The sequence below is a fragment of the Antedon bifida genome, chromosome 4 (genome assembly GCF_963402885.1).
Source record: "Antedon bifida chromosome 4, ecAntBifi1.1, whole genome shotgun sequence".
NCBI lineage: Eukaryota > Metazoa > Echinodermata > Crinoidea > Comatulida > Antedonidae > Antedon > Antedon bifida.
In genome coordinates this window covers 27,634,715-27,654,680 of record NC_136229.1, presented here as the reverse complement: position 1 = coordinate 27,654,680, position 19,966 = coordinate 27,634,715, and the positions used below count along the sequence as shown (strand labels likewise).

General features: G+C 32.1%; 1 protein-coding gene across 1 annotated transcript; it reads left to right on the top strand.

The window, feature by feature from the left end:
* Positions 1-179: 179 nt before the first annotated feature.
* LOC144839990 (tubulin gamma-1 chain) lies at positions 180-19,111 on the top strand. The gene is made up of 12 exons (XM_078695601.1): positions 180-317; positions 561-673; positions 821-988; positions 1,320-1,388; positions 1,605-1,684; positions 2,152-2,278; positions 7,957-8,043; positions 8,489-8,644; positions 9,268-9,498; positions 9,619-9,705; positions 16,678-16,869; positions 18,069-19,111. The coding sequence occupies exons 1-12, from the start codon at positions 269-271 to the stop codon at positions 18,090-18,092; spliced, it is 1,383 nt and encodes a 460-aa protein (XP_078551727.1). The 5' UTR covers positions 180-268; the 3' UTR covers positions 18,093-19,111.
* The last annotated feature ends 855 nt before the right edge of the window (positions 19,112-19,966 follow it).

Sequence of the window (19,966 nt, the reverse complement as noted above, 5' to 3'; positions counted from 1 at the left end):
TAATGGACAGAGCCATGGCTCCTCTGGTAATGGACAGAGCCATATCTCATATACTGTATCTGGTAATGGACAGAGCCATATATATTTATATATTATATATATTTTATATATGGTTCTGGTAATGGAATCAGAATACCGCCCTCAATGTTAATTTATATATATCATATATCGCGCCAACTTTTTTTTTAGAGTAAAAATAAACATTTGCGTTAGCCTAGTTACATTTAGATAAACGTTTATTTATAGAACTTCGTTTTCTTTCACTGAAATGCCTCGTGAAATAATTACATTGCAATTAGGACAATGTGGCAATCAAAGTAAGTTTAAAATCATATCATGTTATGTATTTAATTTTTTTAAATATTGGCCTTATTACCTGTAAAAGTTAGGCCTCTACTGGCTGGTTGGTTGCTTGTAATTGTATCTGGGGCCTACCTAGGCCTAGCCTAGGCCTTATGGTATGCACTAGCCTAGGCTAGAAGCGACATAACAACAAATGGAACGAAACGACCTATTCTAGGCCTAGATCATTTTGATGTTTTTTCCCTCCAAAACAATAGTTGGGAATGAGTTTTGGAAGCAACTTTGCCTGGAGCATGGAATAAGTCCAGAAGGAATTTTGGAAGATTTTGCGACTGACGGAACTGATCGGAAAGATGTTTTCTTTTATCAGGTGAGTTACAACACAACAATGTGTCAAAAATAAGAATAATTGTCAGGCTGTGCTTCTTAGGATGATATCTATCAAGCAGGTGCAGACAAATCCTCTGAGTACCCTACACAGTATCTATGTATGATGATCGTTTTATTTCTCTTACAGGCGGATGATGAACACTACATTCCACGTGCCGTGCTTCTCGACCTTGAGCCGCGTGTCATTCACGGCATCCTCAATTCACCGTACTCAAACCTGTACAATCCCGAGAATATCTATCTTTCAAAACATGGGGGCGGTGCTGGAAATAACTGGGCATCCGGATATAATCAGGTAACGAAATGAGAAAATGTTTCTGTGCTGGGTGTATACGGTCACTTGAACAAACCAAAGATATTAAAGATAAATATATTGATACAGAATATTATGTTTTTGTTGTCTATAAAAGTTTATTCAAATGTACTACAAGGGTATTAATATAAGTGTAATATTGGTGCTGAGTAATAATAAGTAATGTAGTACACTCTACAGATACAATGTGCTTTTTTTTTTCCAGTACATACAAACTTAGCTTTTTGACACCCATTCCCAGCTTATTTACTGCATAGAATATGGCCTGAAAGAGTGACATCTAATGCACTTCCCCGAAATTAATTTCTTTTAGGCGGATCGTTTACATGAAGAGATCTTTGACATCATTGATAGAGAGGCTGATGGCAGTGATAGTCTTGAGGTAGAGTATTTCTCTTCATCTCCTTATGCAATCTCATTAAATAAATAAAATTATTTGGTAACGCAGGAAAATCACGATTGTCATCTATTGTGTCATCATAATTTGTCATTGTCACATCAACTGGGTCATCACAACTTATTGTCATCAACATCAAAGTTTTCATATAGTATATTGCCATCTTTTCCTAGGATAAAGTCTTGTCTCGTTTTTCTTTAGGGATTTGTTCTCTGTCACTCAATAGCTGGAGGTACAGGTTCTGGAATGGGGTCATACATGCTGGAGAAACTCAACGACAGGCAAGTGTTGTACTATGGCAATCTAACAACAGGATGCAGAGCTCCGGAAGTCAAAGGTTTTATATGTGGCTGTGACATCATTCTACATCGCTTACACAGACACTGCACACCGCAGAGAATATGTACATAGTTGTGGCAGCCAGACATAAAGGACTGTTACGAGTTCCTATCTTAGCAAGGAGAGCTCATCGTCCTGTTGTAAAATTGCCTTGGCTGTACTCTCTTATAGCTCGATGTGAACAAAAAAAGTGCATTCTCCATTTCTAGTTTACTTTGATAGATAGGAGGTTCTACTACCTAATTATTTATGTCAACACAGAATCGGCTTTATAAAGAAAAAATCCGACCAACCATGTTTTAAAATTAATTGATTGAACAACAATTTTTTAACAAGTCCTTGGGATATGGCCTGATATTGCTAAGGTACTGGCTATCAACTTTTTTCCTTTGTCTTTTCTTGATTGTAGGTTTCCAAAGAAGTTGATCCAGACATACTCCGTGTTTCCCAACCAACAGGAGATAAGTGATGTAGTTGTACAACCTTATAACTCAATTCTGACAATGAAGAGGCTGACACAAAATGCAGATTGCGTTGTAAGTTAATAATACAGTCCATGATTAAAAATTAAGAGGCCCATTCTCCCTTTAAAATACCGAAAAATATCAGTCATGCAAGATAATAGATGTTTGTTGCCCATAGACATTTTTTAAATATGTGTTACCTTTAAATTAAAAGAAATACTGTACACAACTATAAAAATAACTAGATTTGAACTCGTCACTACGGACGAGTTAGGTTATCCGCAGCCCAAAAGCCACGTGCACGTCATACGTTAGAATATTGCACACAGAAAAAGATTATTATGACTACTATACTATACTATAGGTCCCTGGACCTATTTGTTTATCACAAATAGCCAATCAGTACTTAGTCTTATTTGGCCTGCTACATTATAGCAGTAGGTAGGAAATAAATGATTTGGGCTATACCAAATGCCGTTACAGTATAATTATACAGTATAATCTTTATACGTACTACATACAGTGAAGAATTGGTGAAAATAAGTGGCCCAAGTTATTGACGCTTTTGGACATGATGACATCATCACAATTTTAAAAACGGTATATCATGCGAAAGATAATTGCTTGGCCTAGACAATATAAAAAAATGGGGGAAAATGGAATACGGATAAGTGGAGATGCGCTCTATTAAATGTGATGAGCTATGACGAAAGAGACAAAAATCCGATATTTTATATTCGAGTGGCCATACGATGACGTCACTATGTCCAGTTGGCCATATCGATGCATGATTCTATATCTACAACTCATTAACTTCCATAATATGTAATACAAAATAAACTTCATCATGTAGTTTAGAATCTATGACTGTTTAAAAAAAGGCATAATTTTGACGAATTTTTGAACTTTTTCATCAAAAACGCACGCAAATTATCCAATTCCACGTGCTCGTATGACGTAATTTTAAGTCGAAATTGTTTAAAAGTTGGTAAAATTACTAGAAAAGGCTTAAAAAACATAAATCACGCGAAAAAATTATATTTTTGCGCTACATGCGCACGCGCGCGTAAAATTATTGCGCGTGCGTGGGAATTTTTGAAATGCTCAAAATTACATGAAACGCGTAGAAAGTTGATTAGAAGTTGATTTTTCGCATTTTGAAATTTTAAACGCGCGTGCGCGCGTAACTTTTTGTGAACCATGCCATTTTTAATCCATAGAAAGTTTGCCCTTGATATGACTTAAATGTTCACCAAATGTCATTACAAAATGACTTTTGGTTTTTAGTCTATGTTAAATACGCAAAATTCATAAAATCGCTCGTAGCTTACGCTGCGCGACTCTAAAGTAAAAAAACGAACTGTCCTGCACTTCTACAGATAGAGGTAAATCTTCTGAAAAAGTTATATGATGTGATGTTGATCAGAATTTGAGATACACGTGACACAAAATTCTGGGAAAGAAAGAAGAATAACATAGAAAACTAGATTTGAACTCGTCACTTTGACGAATTCGGGTTATCCGCCACGCAAACTGCACGTGCACGTCATACGTTAGAATATTGAGCACAGAAAAACGATTATGCCATTGGAACAATTTTAGTGTGCTCTCTATTTTGTGTCACGTCTACAGAATACAGAAATATTAAGCATAACACTATATTGTATACGTACTACATTCAGTGCAGAATAGATGAAAAAAAGTGACCAAAGTTATTGACGCTTTTGAACATGATGAGGTCATCAAAATTTTAAAAATGGTAAATCATGCGAAAGGTAATTGATTGACCTAGACAATATAAAAAAATAACGGGAAATGGAATACCGATAAGTGGAGATGCGCTCTATTAAATGTGATGAGCTATGACGTAAGAGACAAAAATCCTCTATTTTATATTCGAGTGGCCATACAATGACGTCAAAATGTCGGGTTAGCCATATCGAAGCATGATTCGATATCTACAACTCATCTTCTTTCAGAATATGTAATAAAAAATAAATTAACCATGTAGTTTAGAATCTATGACTGTTTAAAAAAAGGCATAATTTTGACGAATTTTTGAACTTTTTCATAAAAAACGCGCGTAAATTATCTAATTCCACGTGCTCGTATGACGTGATTTTAAGTCGAAATTGTTTAAAAGTTGGTAAAATTATTAGAAATGGCTGGGAAAACATAAATCACGCGAAAAAAGCATGATTTAACGCTACGTGCGCACCGCGCGCGTAAAAATTTGCGCGCGCGTGGGAATTTTTTACATGCTCAAAATGACATGAAACGCATAGAAAGTTGATTAGAAATTGATTTTTCGCATTTTGAAATTTTAAACGCGCGTGCGCGCGTAACTTTGTTTGAGACATGCAATTTTTAATCCATAGAAAGTTTGCCCTTAATATGACTTAAATTTTCACCAAGTGTCAATACAAAATGACTTTTGGTTTTTAACCTATGTTAAATACGCGAAATTCATAAAATTGCGCGTAACTTACGCTGCGCAACTCGCACGGGACTGAAAACCTTATTACGACATCTTCAGATAGAGGTCAATCTTTTGATAAAGTTATACACTGTTATGTTGAGAAGATTTAGAGATACACGCGCAACAAAATTCTGGGAAAGAAAGAAGAATAAGAAAGAAAAAAAAAAAAAAAAAAAAAAAAAAAAGATCCTGACAATAACAAGGGGTTATCCGCCAATTACGAGACCCATCTTTTAAATCCAATTATTAACACGATGACGTCATCAAATTGACATATAAAATAACAATTTTAGAAGATAATTATCTAATTAATTACATTGATACAAATTTGAAAAATGTTGGGCACGTAAAAGTGAGATGCGCTCTCGTTTAAACGCAATGAACTTTTACGCAAGAGATGTAAATGTGACTTTTTGAATTCAACTGGCCATATGATGACGTCACAACATCTAATTGGCAAAATATTCACATGAATTTGTATCTACAATCCAATAGCTTCCAGAAAACGTTTTAATCATGATTATCACTTTTTATTCTGACGAGCTATAACAGATTGAAATTTACTGTAAAGATGAAAATAGGTGACCCATGTTATTTACATTTTTAGACATGATGACGTCATAAAAATTAAAATATTTTTAACTCATGCGAAAGATAGTTGATTGACCTAGACAGTATTAAAATATCTGAAGAAATGGAATACGTATAAGCGAGATGCGCTCTATTTAATGTGATGAGCAATAACGAAAGAGTAAAAAATTCTATATTTTACATTCGTGTGGCCATACGATGACGTCATAACATCCGAGTGGTAAAGATTCTGCATGAATTTATATCTACAACATATCTGCTTAAATATTAAATTAAAAAAATTGGGGGTCGTGGATGATCCTGAGGAGCTATAATAGATTAAAAATAGGCAAAATTTTGACAAGATTTTGTCACTTTTGCAACTAAAACGCACGCAAATGGTCGAAATCAACGTGTTCGTATGACGTCATTTTAATTTGAAATGATGTCAATATTTTTTTAAATGACTAGGAAAGACTAGAAAATCACAATTCAAGAGAAAAACACATGATTTTCATGCTCCGTGCGCACCTTACGCGTAAAATTTTTCGCGCGCGCGGGAATTTTTGACATGCTTAAAATGTCATGATCAGCACAGAAAGTTGATTAGAAATTATTTTTGCGCATTTTAAAACTTTAAATGTGCGTGCGCGCGTAACTTCTTGTAAAACATGCCATTTTTAATCCTTAGAAAGTTTGCCCTTGATATGACTTAAATTTTCACCAAGTGTCAATACAAAATGACTTTTATTTTTTATCCTATGATCAATCATTGAAATTCATAAAATCGCGCGTAACTTACGCTACGCGACTCTAACGTCATATAACGAAGTTTCCTGCACATCTACAGCTACAGATCAATCTTATGACAAAGTTATACAATCTTATGTTGACAAGGGTGAGAGATATGCGTGCAACAAAATTCCGGGAAAGAAAGAAGAACAAAGATGATGAAAAAAAAGATATTTACAATCACATGGGTTATCCTGCAACTAAGTTGCGGATAACCAACTAGATTTGAACTCGTCACTTTGACGAGTTCGGGTTATCCGCCGCAAACGCAACATGCACATACTTTAAACTATATGAACTTCGAAAATTGTTATGCCATCCTGTGACATAAATTAAGTATGTTTACAGTGTTGAATTGTACCTATTTTGTAGCATACAGCATATTACAGTATTTACAGAATACATTGTATGTTATATACAGTGTAGCATAGACGAAATTACGAGACCCATCTTTTAAATCCAATTATTAACACGATGACATCATCAAATTGACATATAAAGATATTTTATATTAAGATAATTATCTAAATAATTGCATTAATACAAATTTGATGAATTTTGGGCACGTAAAAGAGAGATGCGCTCTCGTTTAAAAGCAATGAACTTTTACGCAAGAGATGAAAATATGACCTTTTGAATTCAACTGCCCATATAATGACGTCACAACATCTGATTGGCAAAATATTCACATGAATTTGTATCTACAATCCAATAGCTTCCAGAAAACGTTTTAATCATGATTATCACTTTTTATTCTGACGAGCTATAACAGATTGAAATTTACTGTAAAGATGAAAATAGGTGAACCAGGTTATTTACATTTTTAGACATGATGACGTCATAAAAATTAAAATATTTTTAACTCATGCGAAAGATAGTTGATTGACCTAGACAGTATTAAAATATATGAGGAAATGGAATACGTATAAGCGAGGTGCGCTCTATTTAATGTAATGAGCAATAACGAAACAGTCAAAAATCCAATATTTTACATTCGTGTGGCCATACGATGACGTCATAACATCCGAGGGGTAAAGATTCTGCATGAATTCATATCTACAACATATCTGCTTACATATTAAATTTAAAAAATTGGGGGTAACGGTTGATCCTGAGGAGCTATAATAGATTTAAAGTAGGCATAATTTTGACAATATTTTGTCACTTTTGCAACTAAAACGCACGCAAATTGTCTAAATCAACGTGTTCGTATGACATCATTTTAATTTGAAATGATGTCAATCTTTTTTAAAATGACTAGGAAAGGCTGTAAAATCATAATTCAAGAGAAGAACACATGATTTTCATGCTCCGTGCGCACCTTACGCGTAAATTTTTTCGCGCGCGTGGGAATTTTTGACATGCTTAAAATGTCATGATCAGCGTAGAAAGTTGATTAGAAATTAATTTTGCGCATTTTGAAATTTTAAATGCGTGTGCGCGCGTAACTTCTTGTGAAACATGCCATTTTTAATCCATAGAAAGTTCGCCCTTGATATGACCTAAATTTTCACCAAGTGTCAATAAAAAATGACTTTTGGTTTATAATCTATGATCAATCATTGAAATTCATAAAATCGCGCGTAACTTACGCTGCGCGACTCTAACGTCATATAACGAAGTTTCTTGCACATCTACAGCTACAGGTCAATCTTTTGACAAAGTTATACAAAGTTACGTTCACAAGCAATAGGAGATATGCGACACAAAAATCCGGGAAAGAAAGAAGAATAACAAAGAAGATGAAAAAAAAAAAGATATTTACAATCACATGGGTTATCCTGCAACTAAGTTGCGGATAACCAAAAAAAAAAAAAAAAAAAAAAAAGATCCTGACAATAACAAGGGGTTATCCGCCAAGTGCGGATAACCAATGAAATGATTTTTAATTTTGTTTTTTGTTTCAAAGGTGGTCCTTGATAATACTGCTTTGAACAGGATCGCTACGGACCGCTTACACTTGGCAAATCCAGACTTTACACAAATCAACCAAATGGTAATTATGTAAAAAAATCTAATACTAAGGCTAGATAGGCAAAGAACCTGTAACACAAGAATCTCTTGTTCATAAAAAATATCTATCTAAATATCTCTGCGTCGACACCTTTGAGTAGTGTGCCCTCAATATGCTTTGGTAAAGCCTTTTCTCTACTTAACTGTATAGGAGATAATATGCATCCAGGACTTTTCGTCTCAGGGATGCTTCAATATTTGTATTTGTCTACAAGAGATCTCTATAGTCAGAAAGGAGATTCATGTGTTATTAACGATGACATCTTTATCTATATCACACTTTACATTTTAACTTGATAATGTTGTCTGTGTCGAAATAGAGGTGACCAGACCATGCTGTTAGTCAAGACATTTTAAGTGGGAAGAATCCTGGATGTGGAAACGTGATTGATATTTATTTATTGATATAATATAATTATTTTTTGCAGGTTTCAACAATTATGGCAACAAGTACAACAACTCTTCGTTATCCTGGCTACATGAACAATGACTTGATTGGTCTTATTGCGTCGTTGATACCAACGCCTCGTTTGCATTTTCTCATGACCGGTTATACCCCACTTACCTTGACCTCTGACACCAAGGTAGATATTACATGTTTGTATTCAATCATTTACTTCTTGAAAAACAAAATACACAAAATTATCTATTTAAAAATGTATTATAATATGCATACACAAGAATTATTTTATTGATTAAATATTTATTATACTTAAGTTGAGTACACCTACTGTAGTGAATAAACTTAATTTGCATATACAGTACCTAATTTGAATATATTTAATTTGAATACACCTAATTTGAACATACTTAATTTAAATATACCTAATTTGAATATTCTTAATTTGAATACACCTAATTTGAATACACCTGATTTGAATACACCTAATTTGAATACACCTGATTTGAATACACCTGATTTGAATACACCTGATTTGAATACACCTTGTTTGAATACACCTGACTTGAATACACTGATTTGAATACACCTAATTTGAATACACCTAATTTGAATACACCTAATTTGAATACACCTGATTTGAATACACCTTGTTTGAATACACCTGATTTGAATACACCTAATTTGAATACACCTAATTTGAATACACCTAATTTGAATACACCTAATTTGAATACACCTGATTTGAATAGACCTTGTTTGAATACACCTTGTTTTAATACACCTAATCTACTGTTATTTTTTAAGGCAATGAATGTAAGAAAGACAACTGTACTAGATGTGATGAGAAGGTTGTTACAACCAAAGAACATCATGGTGTCGACAACATTGCGGGACCGGCAGAGTGCTCACTGCTATATATCCATACTGAACATCATCCAAGGTGAAGTTGACCCTACACAAGTCCACAAAAGCCTTCAAAGGATTCGGGAACGAAAGTTAGCATCATTTATACCATGGGGCCCTGCTAGCATACAGGTACAGAGAGATACATAATATGAAAATATAAAAGCCAAACTGCTTATTTTTAACCATGTTTACAAATTTTGGGAGATCAAAACGCAGTTAGTTATTTTTTGTTGAATTCATAATTTATAGGTTGCCTTATCACGCAAGTCACCGTACGTGCAGACTGCACATCGAGTCAGCGGATTGATGTTAGCGAACCATACAAGTATTGTAACAGTAAGTGTTCTCTCAAAATTATATGTTGATTTTCTCTGATATCTGTATTTCATGTACAGTTTTGCCCCTGCTGACATCATAGCTCATCAGTAGTATTCATCTATATTATTTTCATAATTTGATGATTATTTCGATCGTATCAGTCACAGCAACATTTCTTAAAATTAAAAACAAACTAAAGCTCTGTCTACACTATTCAACTAGTTTGACAAAAAAGTGTGATGTGCCCAAATATATGATATGTCATCGTGTCCATACATGAGGACATCACATTTTTTTTGTCATATAAAATTTGATAGTGCAGACTGAGATTTTGTGATTACCATCTAATATTATACTACTGTAGGTGAAAAAGACCCTAATGCTCTGTCTATCAAACTATAATAATGTCATATCAATAGTATATTTTGGAATATCACTACCATATTTGGGCACATCACGCTTTTTTTGTCAAACTAGTTTGATAGCGTAGACTGAGCTTTAGTTTGAATTTATAAAAATTGAAATAAGATGTGTTTATATCATATAATACGCTAGAAGTGTAGGAGTTGTTGCGTTTTATATATTGTTTTGTAACTCTACGTACTATACCAGCTAGTCAATTTTTAGTGACATCATCATGGTTCACAATTTCCCTCAATTAAAATAAAGCATTCCTCGCATAGTCATTCACCTTAAATTTAATACTGATTTACCATTAATGTTTCTATTGATTAATTACAAAATGAATCCTATGAAGTATTTTTCTAATGAAATTTGGTTGTTATCCTAACTGTAATGTAAACTTAATGTAGGCATTGATAAATGCGAAGTTGAGAACATGTAGAGGTCAGACCAAGTTTAACATACGATACAGTACATAACCATTTCCTGACTAGGCTTAAAATGTCGTAAAAGTTCATAAATAATTATCGTATAAGACAGCGTACACACTGTCTTCTTCCCAAATGTATCATGGGACTGTTACGCTTGACTGCTTTTATACGTGAAGAGTTAATCATGACACAAAGATTCGTCACCATAAATCTTTTGTCTTTTTTAACCAAATACTTATGAAAAAGTGGAGTGGCCGAACCGTAGTCCACTATAATATTGTCATGTGTTTGAGGCTCACTCACTCCATGGTTCTGGTGGTAGAACAAGTCTTCAGATAAGTACTATTGTACTATAAATAGTAGGTCCAATGTACACAAAATGCTTTTGTGCACTTTGGAGAATCTAGTACATTTTTTCGAGATGATTACTGGGTAATACCCAGATGTATTGGGCAGCGTATGTAATAATGTTTTTGTGAAATCATTTTAATAGTAATTATTCACAAGCAAGTTTACTGCATCGTACAAAATTATCAAAATATTTACAGAAAACTAAGTGGGGAAATGTTACCTTCAATCTATTCTACATTTAGTGTATTCCATTGAAAGTTCTTTACCGTCTTTTTGAAAAACACAAACATGTGAAAAATTAAGTATAACCATAAAGTATATTATTAATATTATTTATTATTTTGAGTTATTCTTTGAAAATTACCATTTATGATCAACTACATTCAATTAAAGATGTTGTGAAACCTTTGGGTTTATTTTTATCCACAGTAAATCACATAATTCCAATGTTATTAATGTTTTCTGAAAGATAAATTGAACCTTTTAAACTTCAGTTGACTTCTTGTAATTGACAAATTGAACTTTTGGGAAATGATTGTGTTTGAGACATTTCATTTCTATCGTGCATCAAGGCTGTAGCGAGAGGTTAAAAACAGACGAGGCAAAGATGCTTTAAATATAATTATATATATAACGATCTGTGCTGGGAAATTGAGGTGGGTGGTGAAAATTGACAATTTCAGACGAGGTGTCTGCCTCATGCTGACTATGGCGCTGTGCATACCTAGTCAGATGAGATAACAATGTTGCAATATGTTTGTTAAATAATCACATAAACAGGTTAAAAAATAACTATGACATAAACTGCAACACAAGCAAATTGACCAATCAAAAGCAATGGATTATTCGAACTGTTGCTTGTGACTGGTCAGTTGTTGTTGTGTCCTAATGGGAACAGAGTAGTTCTGCAGTAGAATAATTCTGACGCTTTCAGTTTGAATTTTGGAATTATAAATGTAAATATATATATATATGCTGGTATGGGGCGACTTTTTCTCATTCTCAGAGATTTCCTCATCTTTATCGTTTCAAATTAATTTCAGTATGTCACTGGGCGGTTTAGAATTCATGTACTGTGCCTGATGTGTTTTAAAAGAGCGCGCATCCATATTCTACGTATCCAAATTTGTTCAACATGTTAATATGTTGTTACTCAGATAATTCCCTTCCGAAATTGCTATCTACGTGTTTCATTTTGATCACGTCATCATGTTAAACATTGGAATAAAAGGCGGGTCCCATTATTTTCACCCATTCTGCACTGTATGTAGTATGTATACAATATATAGTGTATACTCAGCTACTGTATATACTTAGACACAGAATAACGTGACCTACTTAATTTCGTATATACAGTATATTTCAATCTGTTATAGCTCCTCAGTATGAAAGTGACCCGCATGATTAAAACTTATTATGGAAGCTGTTATATTGTATAAATTCCTATAAAAATGTTGTCTATCTGATGTCATGACGTCATCATATGGCCAGTTGAATTCAAAAAGTCAGATTTTCATCTCTTTCGTAATAATTCACCTCATTTAAAATAGCTCGCTTTTTCGTGTCTAAAATTCTTCAAATTTTCATTAATGTACCGGTAATTATTAGATAATTATCTTCTAAAATTGCTATCTTTATATTACATTTTGAAGATGTCATCAAGTTAAAAATTTGATTAAAAAATGGGTCTCATAATTTCATCTTTGCTACACTGTATTATAACATAGATTATTCCATAAATACTGTTATGCTTTATGACACAAAATAGGTACAATTCAACACTGTAAACATATTTAATTCATGTCATAGGATGGCATAATAATAATTGTCGGCGTTCATATAATGTATGTGGTGCATGTTGTGTTTGCGCGGATAACCCAAACTCGTCAAAGTGACGAGTTCAAATCTAGTTTTGATTTAGTTTTTTTCGCTTTTTTTTTTGTATCTCCATTGAGATCCAGCCACTGATACCCACAGCATTGTCATTTTTTTCAGTAATTTGCCTTTGGATTTATATATACTGCATACTGTAATATATATTCAAGACTTAATTTATTCCTTTACGATTTATACAGAGTACAAGAAGATTAATACTGTGTATTCTGCTGAAATGCTTTTAAAATGATAAAATTAGAAATGAGAGAAACATGGAATAAATCTTTAGTTAAAGAGCAGTTAGGAATTGGAGGATAAATCAGAAAAAAATAATTTGTGAAGTAATTCATCAAAATAAGTAGTTTTACCGATTAGTATTTAGTCCATCCATTGACTTTTTAGAGTTGAATAGAAGGTGAAAAATGGTAGTCGTATACAAAATATATGTAAAGTAATAATAAATAATAATTTAATAAATATATTAAATCATTAAGATCATTAACTTTACTAGTTGGTACTAGTTGGGCCTTCATTGGTAAATAAGGATGAACTGAAATAAAAATTAGAACATTATGGTCCAAACATTTATGCTCTATTGATTGGTTGATCCTATTAAAGGGCAATCGAGAGCGGCCTGTCGAGAGTCACTCTCGATAGAATCCGCACTTAAACGACTGTTCTCAAGATGAACCGCTTGCGAGCCGATCAACCGATGCTTTAGGGCAACCCAAGACATGAGAACGCAGTATAAGAAAATAGGTCACTAAATTGTTTATTTTAAATATGCAGTTAATTTATTTCACCAATAGTAAAATACAGTTACAAAAGCAAATGAAAAATAGATATGATGATATGATATGATGTTGTAATATAAATTTAAAAAAATTTATAAAATATAATAAATAAATATACTATCTGTTTAATACATTGTGTGCATAATAAGTTAATATAATATTAATAGTGAATAAACATTAAACAATGTTACGTAGAAATATCTATGTTTCTGTACAACATTCTATTGCTTTTTCTAGCACATATTGTGGACATATATTAAAAAAGCACCGTATTAAATGTACAGTATATTTTATGTGGATAAATCATTTGTTGTTTTTAGATGAAAAATGTATTAAAAAAAAGCAAATCTAATAAAAAGTTAAAAACAAAAGAAACAAGCATAAAAAACATCAAAAGTCAAAAAGGCGAGAACGGTTTAATACATTGGGTAAAAGAGAGAAAGTGGAAGTTCATGCCAGCACCTAAACCGAAGTATGGAGATACGCCCTCATCACTAAACCAGGGTTAATGAACTGCGGTTAGCACCAGTTGAGTTTCGGCCTTCTTATGATGTGTCTTAGACTTCGTCTTCACATGATGACTTCGTCTTCACATGATGACTTCGTCTTCACATGATGACTTCGTCTTCACATGATGACTTCGTCTTCACATGATGACTTCGTCTTCACATGATGACTTCCTCTTCACATGATGACTTCCTCTTCACATGATGACTTCCTCTTCACATGATGACTTCCTCTTCACATGATGACTTCAACCGGGTGGACAATGAAGAGTTGCATATTATGTTGATCGGAGTCATAGAACCAGGCTTCATTAATTCAGAATTGTATTTCAGAGAGATGACAAAAGAACTTGGAAGGCGTGTTATAAAATAAGCAAGCAAGATCTAGGCAAAGAAGGCACTGCATTGTGATTTTGCATATTATATCTGAAAAAACAAATCATATAATGAATTATAAATAGTTGGTTTTTGGAAGATGCTATTATATATTCCTCTTTCATTAACCTATTAATCAAAAATCCTTCCATCATCACCTTAAGTTTTAATAAAATTAAAGCAGAACAAATCCATCCATGTCCATCATCACAATGAATTGACCAAAAATGATTTTAAGTTTATTATCTTAATCATAAGAATGTGTCTGCGTAATTGTGTCTAACGAAATAAATGTGAAACAAATCTACACGACACACAAGTCAGCTAGTACAGTACCTCCTGCCCAATGCAAGAGACTTGTCATGTCTAAAATTGTCAGCGTCTTTTTAGTGTTAATATAAAAAAAACACTTACACAGTTAGTATACTTTGCAGCTACATATAGAAAGCTAGCACTGAAAAGATAGAAATATATATACAGACTTATATTATTTTTTGAACAGCAACAAATCATTGTCAATAATGAACTGAATATGCCAATTTTACCATTCAATCCATTAATTGTCAAAATATGATTTATTATGTATATTTTGGAAATAAAGAAAGACAATAAAGATTATTATTAACAACTAATTATTTAAAAACGTAGCCATATTTATTTAAATGAAATGGAAATAAGATCATATTTGAGGGAAAATGACTTAGTTTAGTTTTTAGCAGTGATAGGTTTGTTGCTTTGGTTTTTTTTTTTGCTAGCAATATTGATTTGTTAATCATCAGAAGTTTTCATTATAATTTCTGTGCTTATAACATCATACATAAATGCGCTAAAACAACTTACCGATTAAAATAACAGCAGCAACAACAACAATCAATATGAAGAAACATAGCAACATTCTGCAGTTTGACATAACACATGGGAAATCAGCACCAGCTTCAATATTGTGTGAACTTTTCTTCATGAGCACATAGAGAAAAAAACATATTATTTTATAAATATTGTCATTTTGTGACATTGTAGAGCAATATGACTTGGTCCTGGTTATTGACCAGATAAAAACTTGGTATAGACAGCAAAAAATATTATGATTAGGAAAGGAAAAATAAACCAGGTTACTGTAGTAACAAATGTCTGTAATGCAATAGGAGGTGAGGTGACCCTTATATACAAAATGTGTTTGGTTCTACATCTCTATAAGTAATCCTAGGTTTTTAGGGCTTGCTTATTCCATTATTGTTTTTCTTTATTCATTACAATATATGACATTAGATTATGGCCATTAGAATGTACAGTAAAACAAAGAATATAGTCTTACCATTTTCATTCCTCTCTTATCCATTTTTCTTTCTTTTTTATTTGATTCTGTAATAGAAGAGAGAGAGAGAGTTTGTATGTTTGTTCATTATACAAATTTTTCCTACTGCATGCATCTATTCACATGGGGTTTTAAGAATTTAATCTGCCAACTTGAATCCAAATTATTGGCCAAAAACGCAGTCAAAATACCCCACTTCGGATGTTTGTTCCTTATACATATTTTTCCTACTGCAAGCATCCATACATATGGGGTATCAAAATGATTTGAATTGTAAAGTAACTTTTCTATCAGTTTCAAATCAAATCAATCGGCTATGCATCCATTTTGCTACTATTTAAAATTGATATCTTTAATCTGTACTGTACACAATAGCGTAAGTTTTATAATTATACAATACAGTATTATAGCATTAAGGGGTCTTTTGAAAGTGTGTTCCCAGGTAGCAAACGTACAGTATAAGCTTAGCCTAGAGGGTAATGTTAAATCTCTGATTTCTATAGTTTTTCTCTAAATTCCGAAAACATAATATGAATGATCATTCAAGTGAAATACCTAAATACAATTTTTACAATATTTTTGTACTTACTCCAGAAAAAATCTTTACTTTCTTTGCCCATTTTTTGTGTTCGTCTGTACCCTAAGGTTTGTAATAGTGATGCAATACGGAAGATGTTGTACTGCGCATGTGGTGTTGGTTTAGTCGAGCGTCACACGCCCTCTTTTGACAATGCTTGAATAGATTTTTTGTTGAATTTAATTGAGCAGTTGATGTTGTTATTGATTGAAAGTTTACTAATGTATCCAAAGTTTAAATTTGATTTGGTAACAGTTTTTTTTTTTTATCGGTTGGTCAAAATTGAATCACATGATTGTGTCTATCTACTATTTTCAAATGCCCTCGGACCCCCTAATTTTTGCTCAATTTGTTTTCTTCACAGCTTTTTGAAAGAACATGTAGCCAATACGACAAGCTTCGAAAACGTGAAGCTTTTCTTGAACAATTCCGAAAGGAGGAGATGTTCAAGGAAAATTTGGATGAACTGGATAATTCACGAGAAGTTGTACAACAGATGATAGATGAATATCACGCCGCCACCAAACCGGACTACATTTCTTGGGGAACACATCAGGTCAGAATTATTTTTGTATTTGTATGATGTATTTCCCCCTGAAAAAATAATTGTTAACAAAATTTTTGTTGAATATGCCATTTTAATGTAACATAATTGTTATCCACTTTCACCAAAAATTGGATCGAGAGAAAAAAAATGTATTTACCTGAAAAAACTGTAATTTAAAGCAAAAAAATTGTAAATTTGTCTGCCAGCCAATGGGTTTTTGGTTGAATTTAACCATTTATTTTGTCAATTTTATAAGTGAAAACATTATTTTTTTTCGTTTTTTTTTTCTAAGAAAGTGATTAACTTGATCAAAACTACAAAATAACATATTCAAAGTCTCATTTAATTAATCTTCATTTTTCATGTTTTTGGGGGAAAATACATCTTTAAGATAAAAAAAAATTATATGCTACCTTTTTTAATGCAGTAATTTGACACGGTATTTGTGCCGTAACACATTCATATTACTCTCTCTAATTAACAATTTAATTTTAATTACAGATTTTTAAAGGGTAAATGTTAAGGTATATGTTGTGTTTCTGAAAAAAATAATTGTAAGAATTTTTATAGGCCATTGTAATGTCACATAATTGTATTATAACACTTTATTTTCTGCATAATTAGTTTTTATGGTGTATTCCATTCATATCAATACAAATTACTACTCTCTTAAACATCAAGCTGAAATTCATATACTGTAGGGTACATTTATATATAGATAAATTTGAAATACTTTAATGCTAACAAATAATTAATTTGACTAACATAATAATAAACTAGAGGGTACTCCGAGAGTACAAACCTCCACCTACTGTAGTGTAAATAGGCTAACTGCACACTACAAAGTTGTGGATAAGAGTTTGGTGTAATGGTTATGTGTCCAGCCTGTCACAGTTGAGATCACTGGTTCAAGTCCTGCTGAGGTTTTTTTTGATTATTATTATTATTTTTTTATTTCTTTTTTTTTTGTGGACCTTGATCTTTGACCCTTCAAAATTTAACCACAATTATATGATGAGTCATTGATCATTGTGGCTAAGTTTGGTGAGAATCGGATAAAAACTGTGGCCTCCAGGCTGTTCACAGACACACACACACAAACATACAGGGGTGAAAAAGATAAATAGAAATAAATTTCACTAATATATCCAGATATTACAGATTGCATTTCACTAATGTTATTTATTGGTATTTTTTTTTCACAATAGGGCAGTGAGTCCGCAAGAACATGAAATTATTTATCAACATTACTGTAAGAAATGTATGTATTGTATATAGTTCATAATTTCTAGATGTAACTATACTTCAATTTGAAGAAAATGTTACAATTTCAAAGAAGATAAAATATTTTCTAACTAACTGATATATTTTCCTGTGAAGATCAGTTAAATCTGGAACACTTTAGAGGATAGTTCCGAGTATAAAGTTATAATTGTTTAGTATAAGATATAAATCATTGCAGCAACATTGATAAAAACACCTTTGTCGTCTGCGGTAAAGCAGAAATATCGTGAAATAAGCCAATAAGTCTTCTTAAGCTCTGTCTACACTATCAAACTTTATGTGACAAAAAATGTGACGTCATATCACTACCATATTTGGGCACATCACATTTTTTGTCAAACTAGTTTGAGGTTTAAAAATGGTACTACAGGACTTTATTATCATCAGGTAGAAAATTCAACAATATTGACATTTATGTAAATTTTAGGTATTTTTCTTTGGAAAAAGCAATATGGGATTGAAACATGTATATTACGAAACTAATACTTATAAATAATTCTATCAAAAGATTTCTACGAAATCTTTTAAATAATAAACGTAGCTATGAAGATTTATCTTTGTTTAAGACGGTAGATAAACTAAGTTAACGCGATCCAATTACTTAAAAATGCGCCTCGCACAATTACCAATACCAACGCAATTATTACGTTAATCATTGATGGATGAGAGAAGCGTTTCAAGTCGAAGTTCACTTTCGTTCGTCTGTTTGTGTTAAGTATGTCACGGTCCCATAGGTCTCTTTTCTTTCAGTTTAAAATCTTATAGTAATATAAATTCGAAAATTTCTCGTCAAACAAAACTTAAAAGCTATACATTACATTAAAGTGTTTAAGTGATGGAATGATGGGAATATGAGTATTGTTTTTTTTTATCAGTGCCATTATCTAATTTTCGATAAAGATGAAAACAATCATTTGACAATGTAGATAGAAAGACTAAAATAAAGACATGACAATTTGGTGCTTACTGATTTTGTATTGTGTTTATTTTCGTTGTAAAATCGTGTTTTTTTTTGCTTATTCTAATTTTGATGATTATGCTAATAATACAATTATAGTTTTGCATACAATTTAAATCTAATTTAAACAGCTAATAATTATACTGTATTTATTTTTGCCTCAATTGTTGTTTTTGCTTTGAAATTAAGTAGAAAATTAAGACAATTTCGTGCTTATGTGTATTGTTTTTGGTTTTTTTTTTCGATTAAAAATATTATTTGCTAATTATAATTTTGCTGATTATGCTAATTATAATTGTGCATAATTAAAAATCTAAATAAAAAAGAATGAGTTAATGATTTTTACCAAGATTGTTATCTGTGCATATTTTATGTTCGCATGGTAATCGAATTTCGCTTGGAATGAGATATTAAAAATCTACCGGAAGAAAATGATAGATTTTGAATATAAACAGGTTGTTAAATGTATGTTTTCCATGTGTTATGTTATTTTCGCGAATGTTAAATATGCCTGGGCATTTTATAATGAAAAGGCATTATTTCGCGAATGTTAAATGTATGTTTTTCGTAGATATTTTATATAATATAAAATACGATTATTTTTACGAATGATAAATGTGTTTTTCGTATTAATATTTTATATTTTTTTTTATATTGTTTGTTCTTTATTTTATGGGTTTACGGTACTGTAATATTTGTTTGTTCTAAATAATATTAAAATTCCGTCGTGGCACGATTACATTGGTTGTATATGGTTTACCAATCTACATATAGTAATACCTTCGGGCCACAACGAAGTGTCCCCTTAATAGGAGTTTCCTTTAAATAGGATTTGGCCATAATGTTAAAACATATTGCCTTTAA

Bases quoted from the DNA above. Each gene is read 5' to 3' on its own strand.
- LOC144839990 (XM_078695601.1), top strand. From the start codon at position 269: ATGCCTCGTGAAATAATTACATTGCAATTAGGACAATGTGGCAATCAA. The intron at 9,706-16,677 runs GTAAGTGTTCTC...TTTTCTTCACAG, and splicing joins ACCATACAAGTATTGTAACA to CTTTTTGAAAGAACATGTAG. The intron at 16,870-18,068 runs GTCAGAATTATT...TTTTCACAATAG, and splicing joins TTTCTTGGGGAACACATCAG to GGCAGTGAGTCCGCAAGAAC.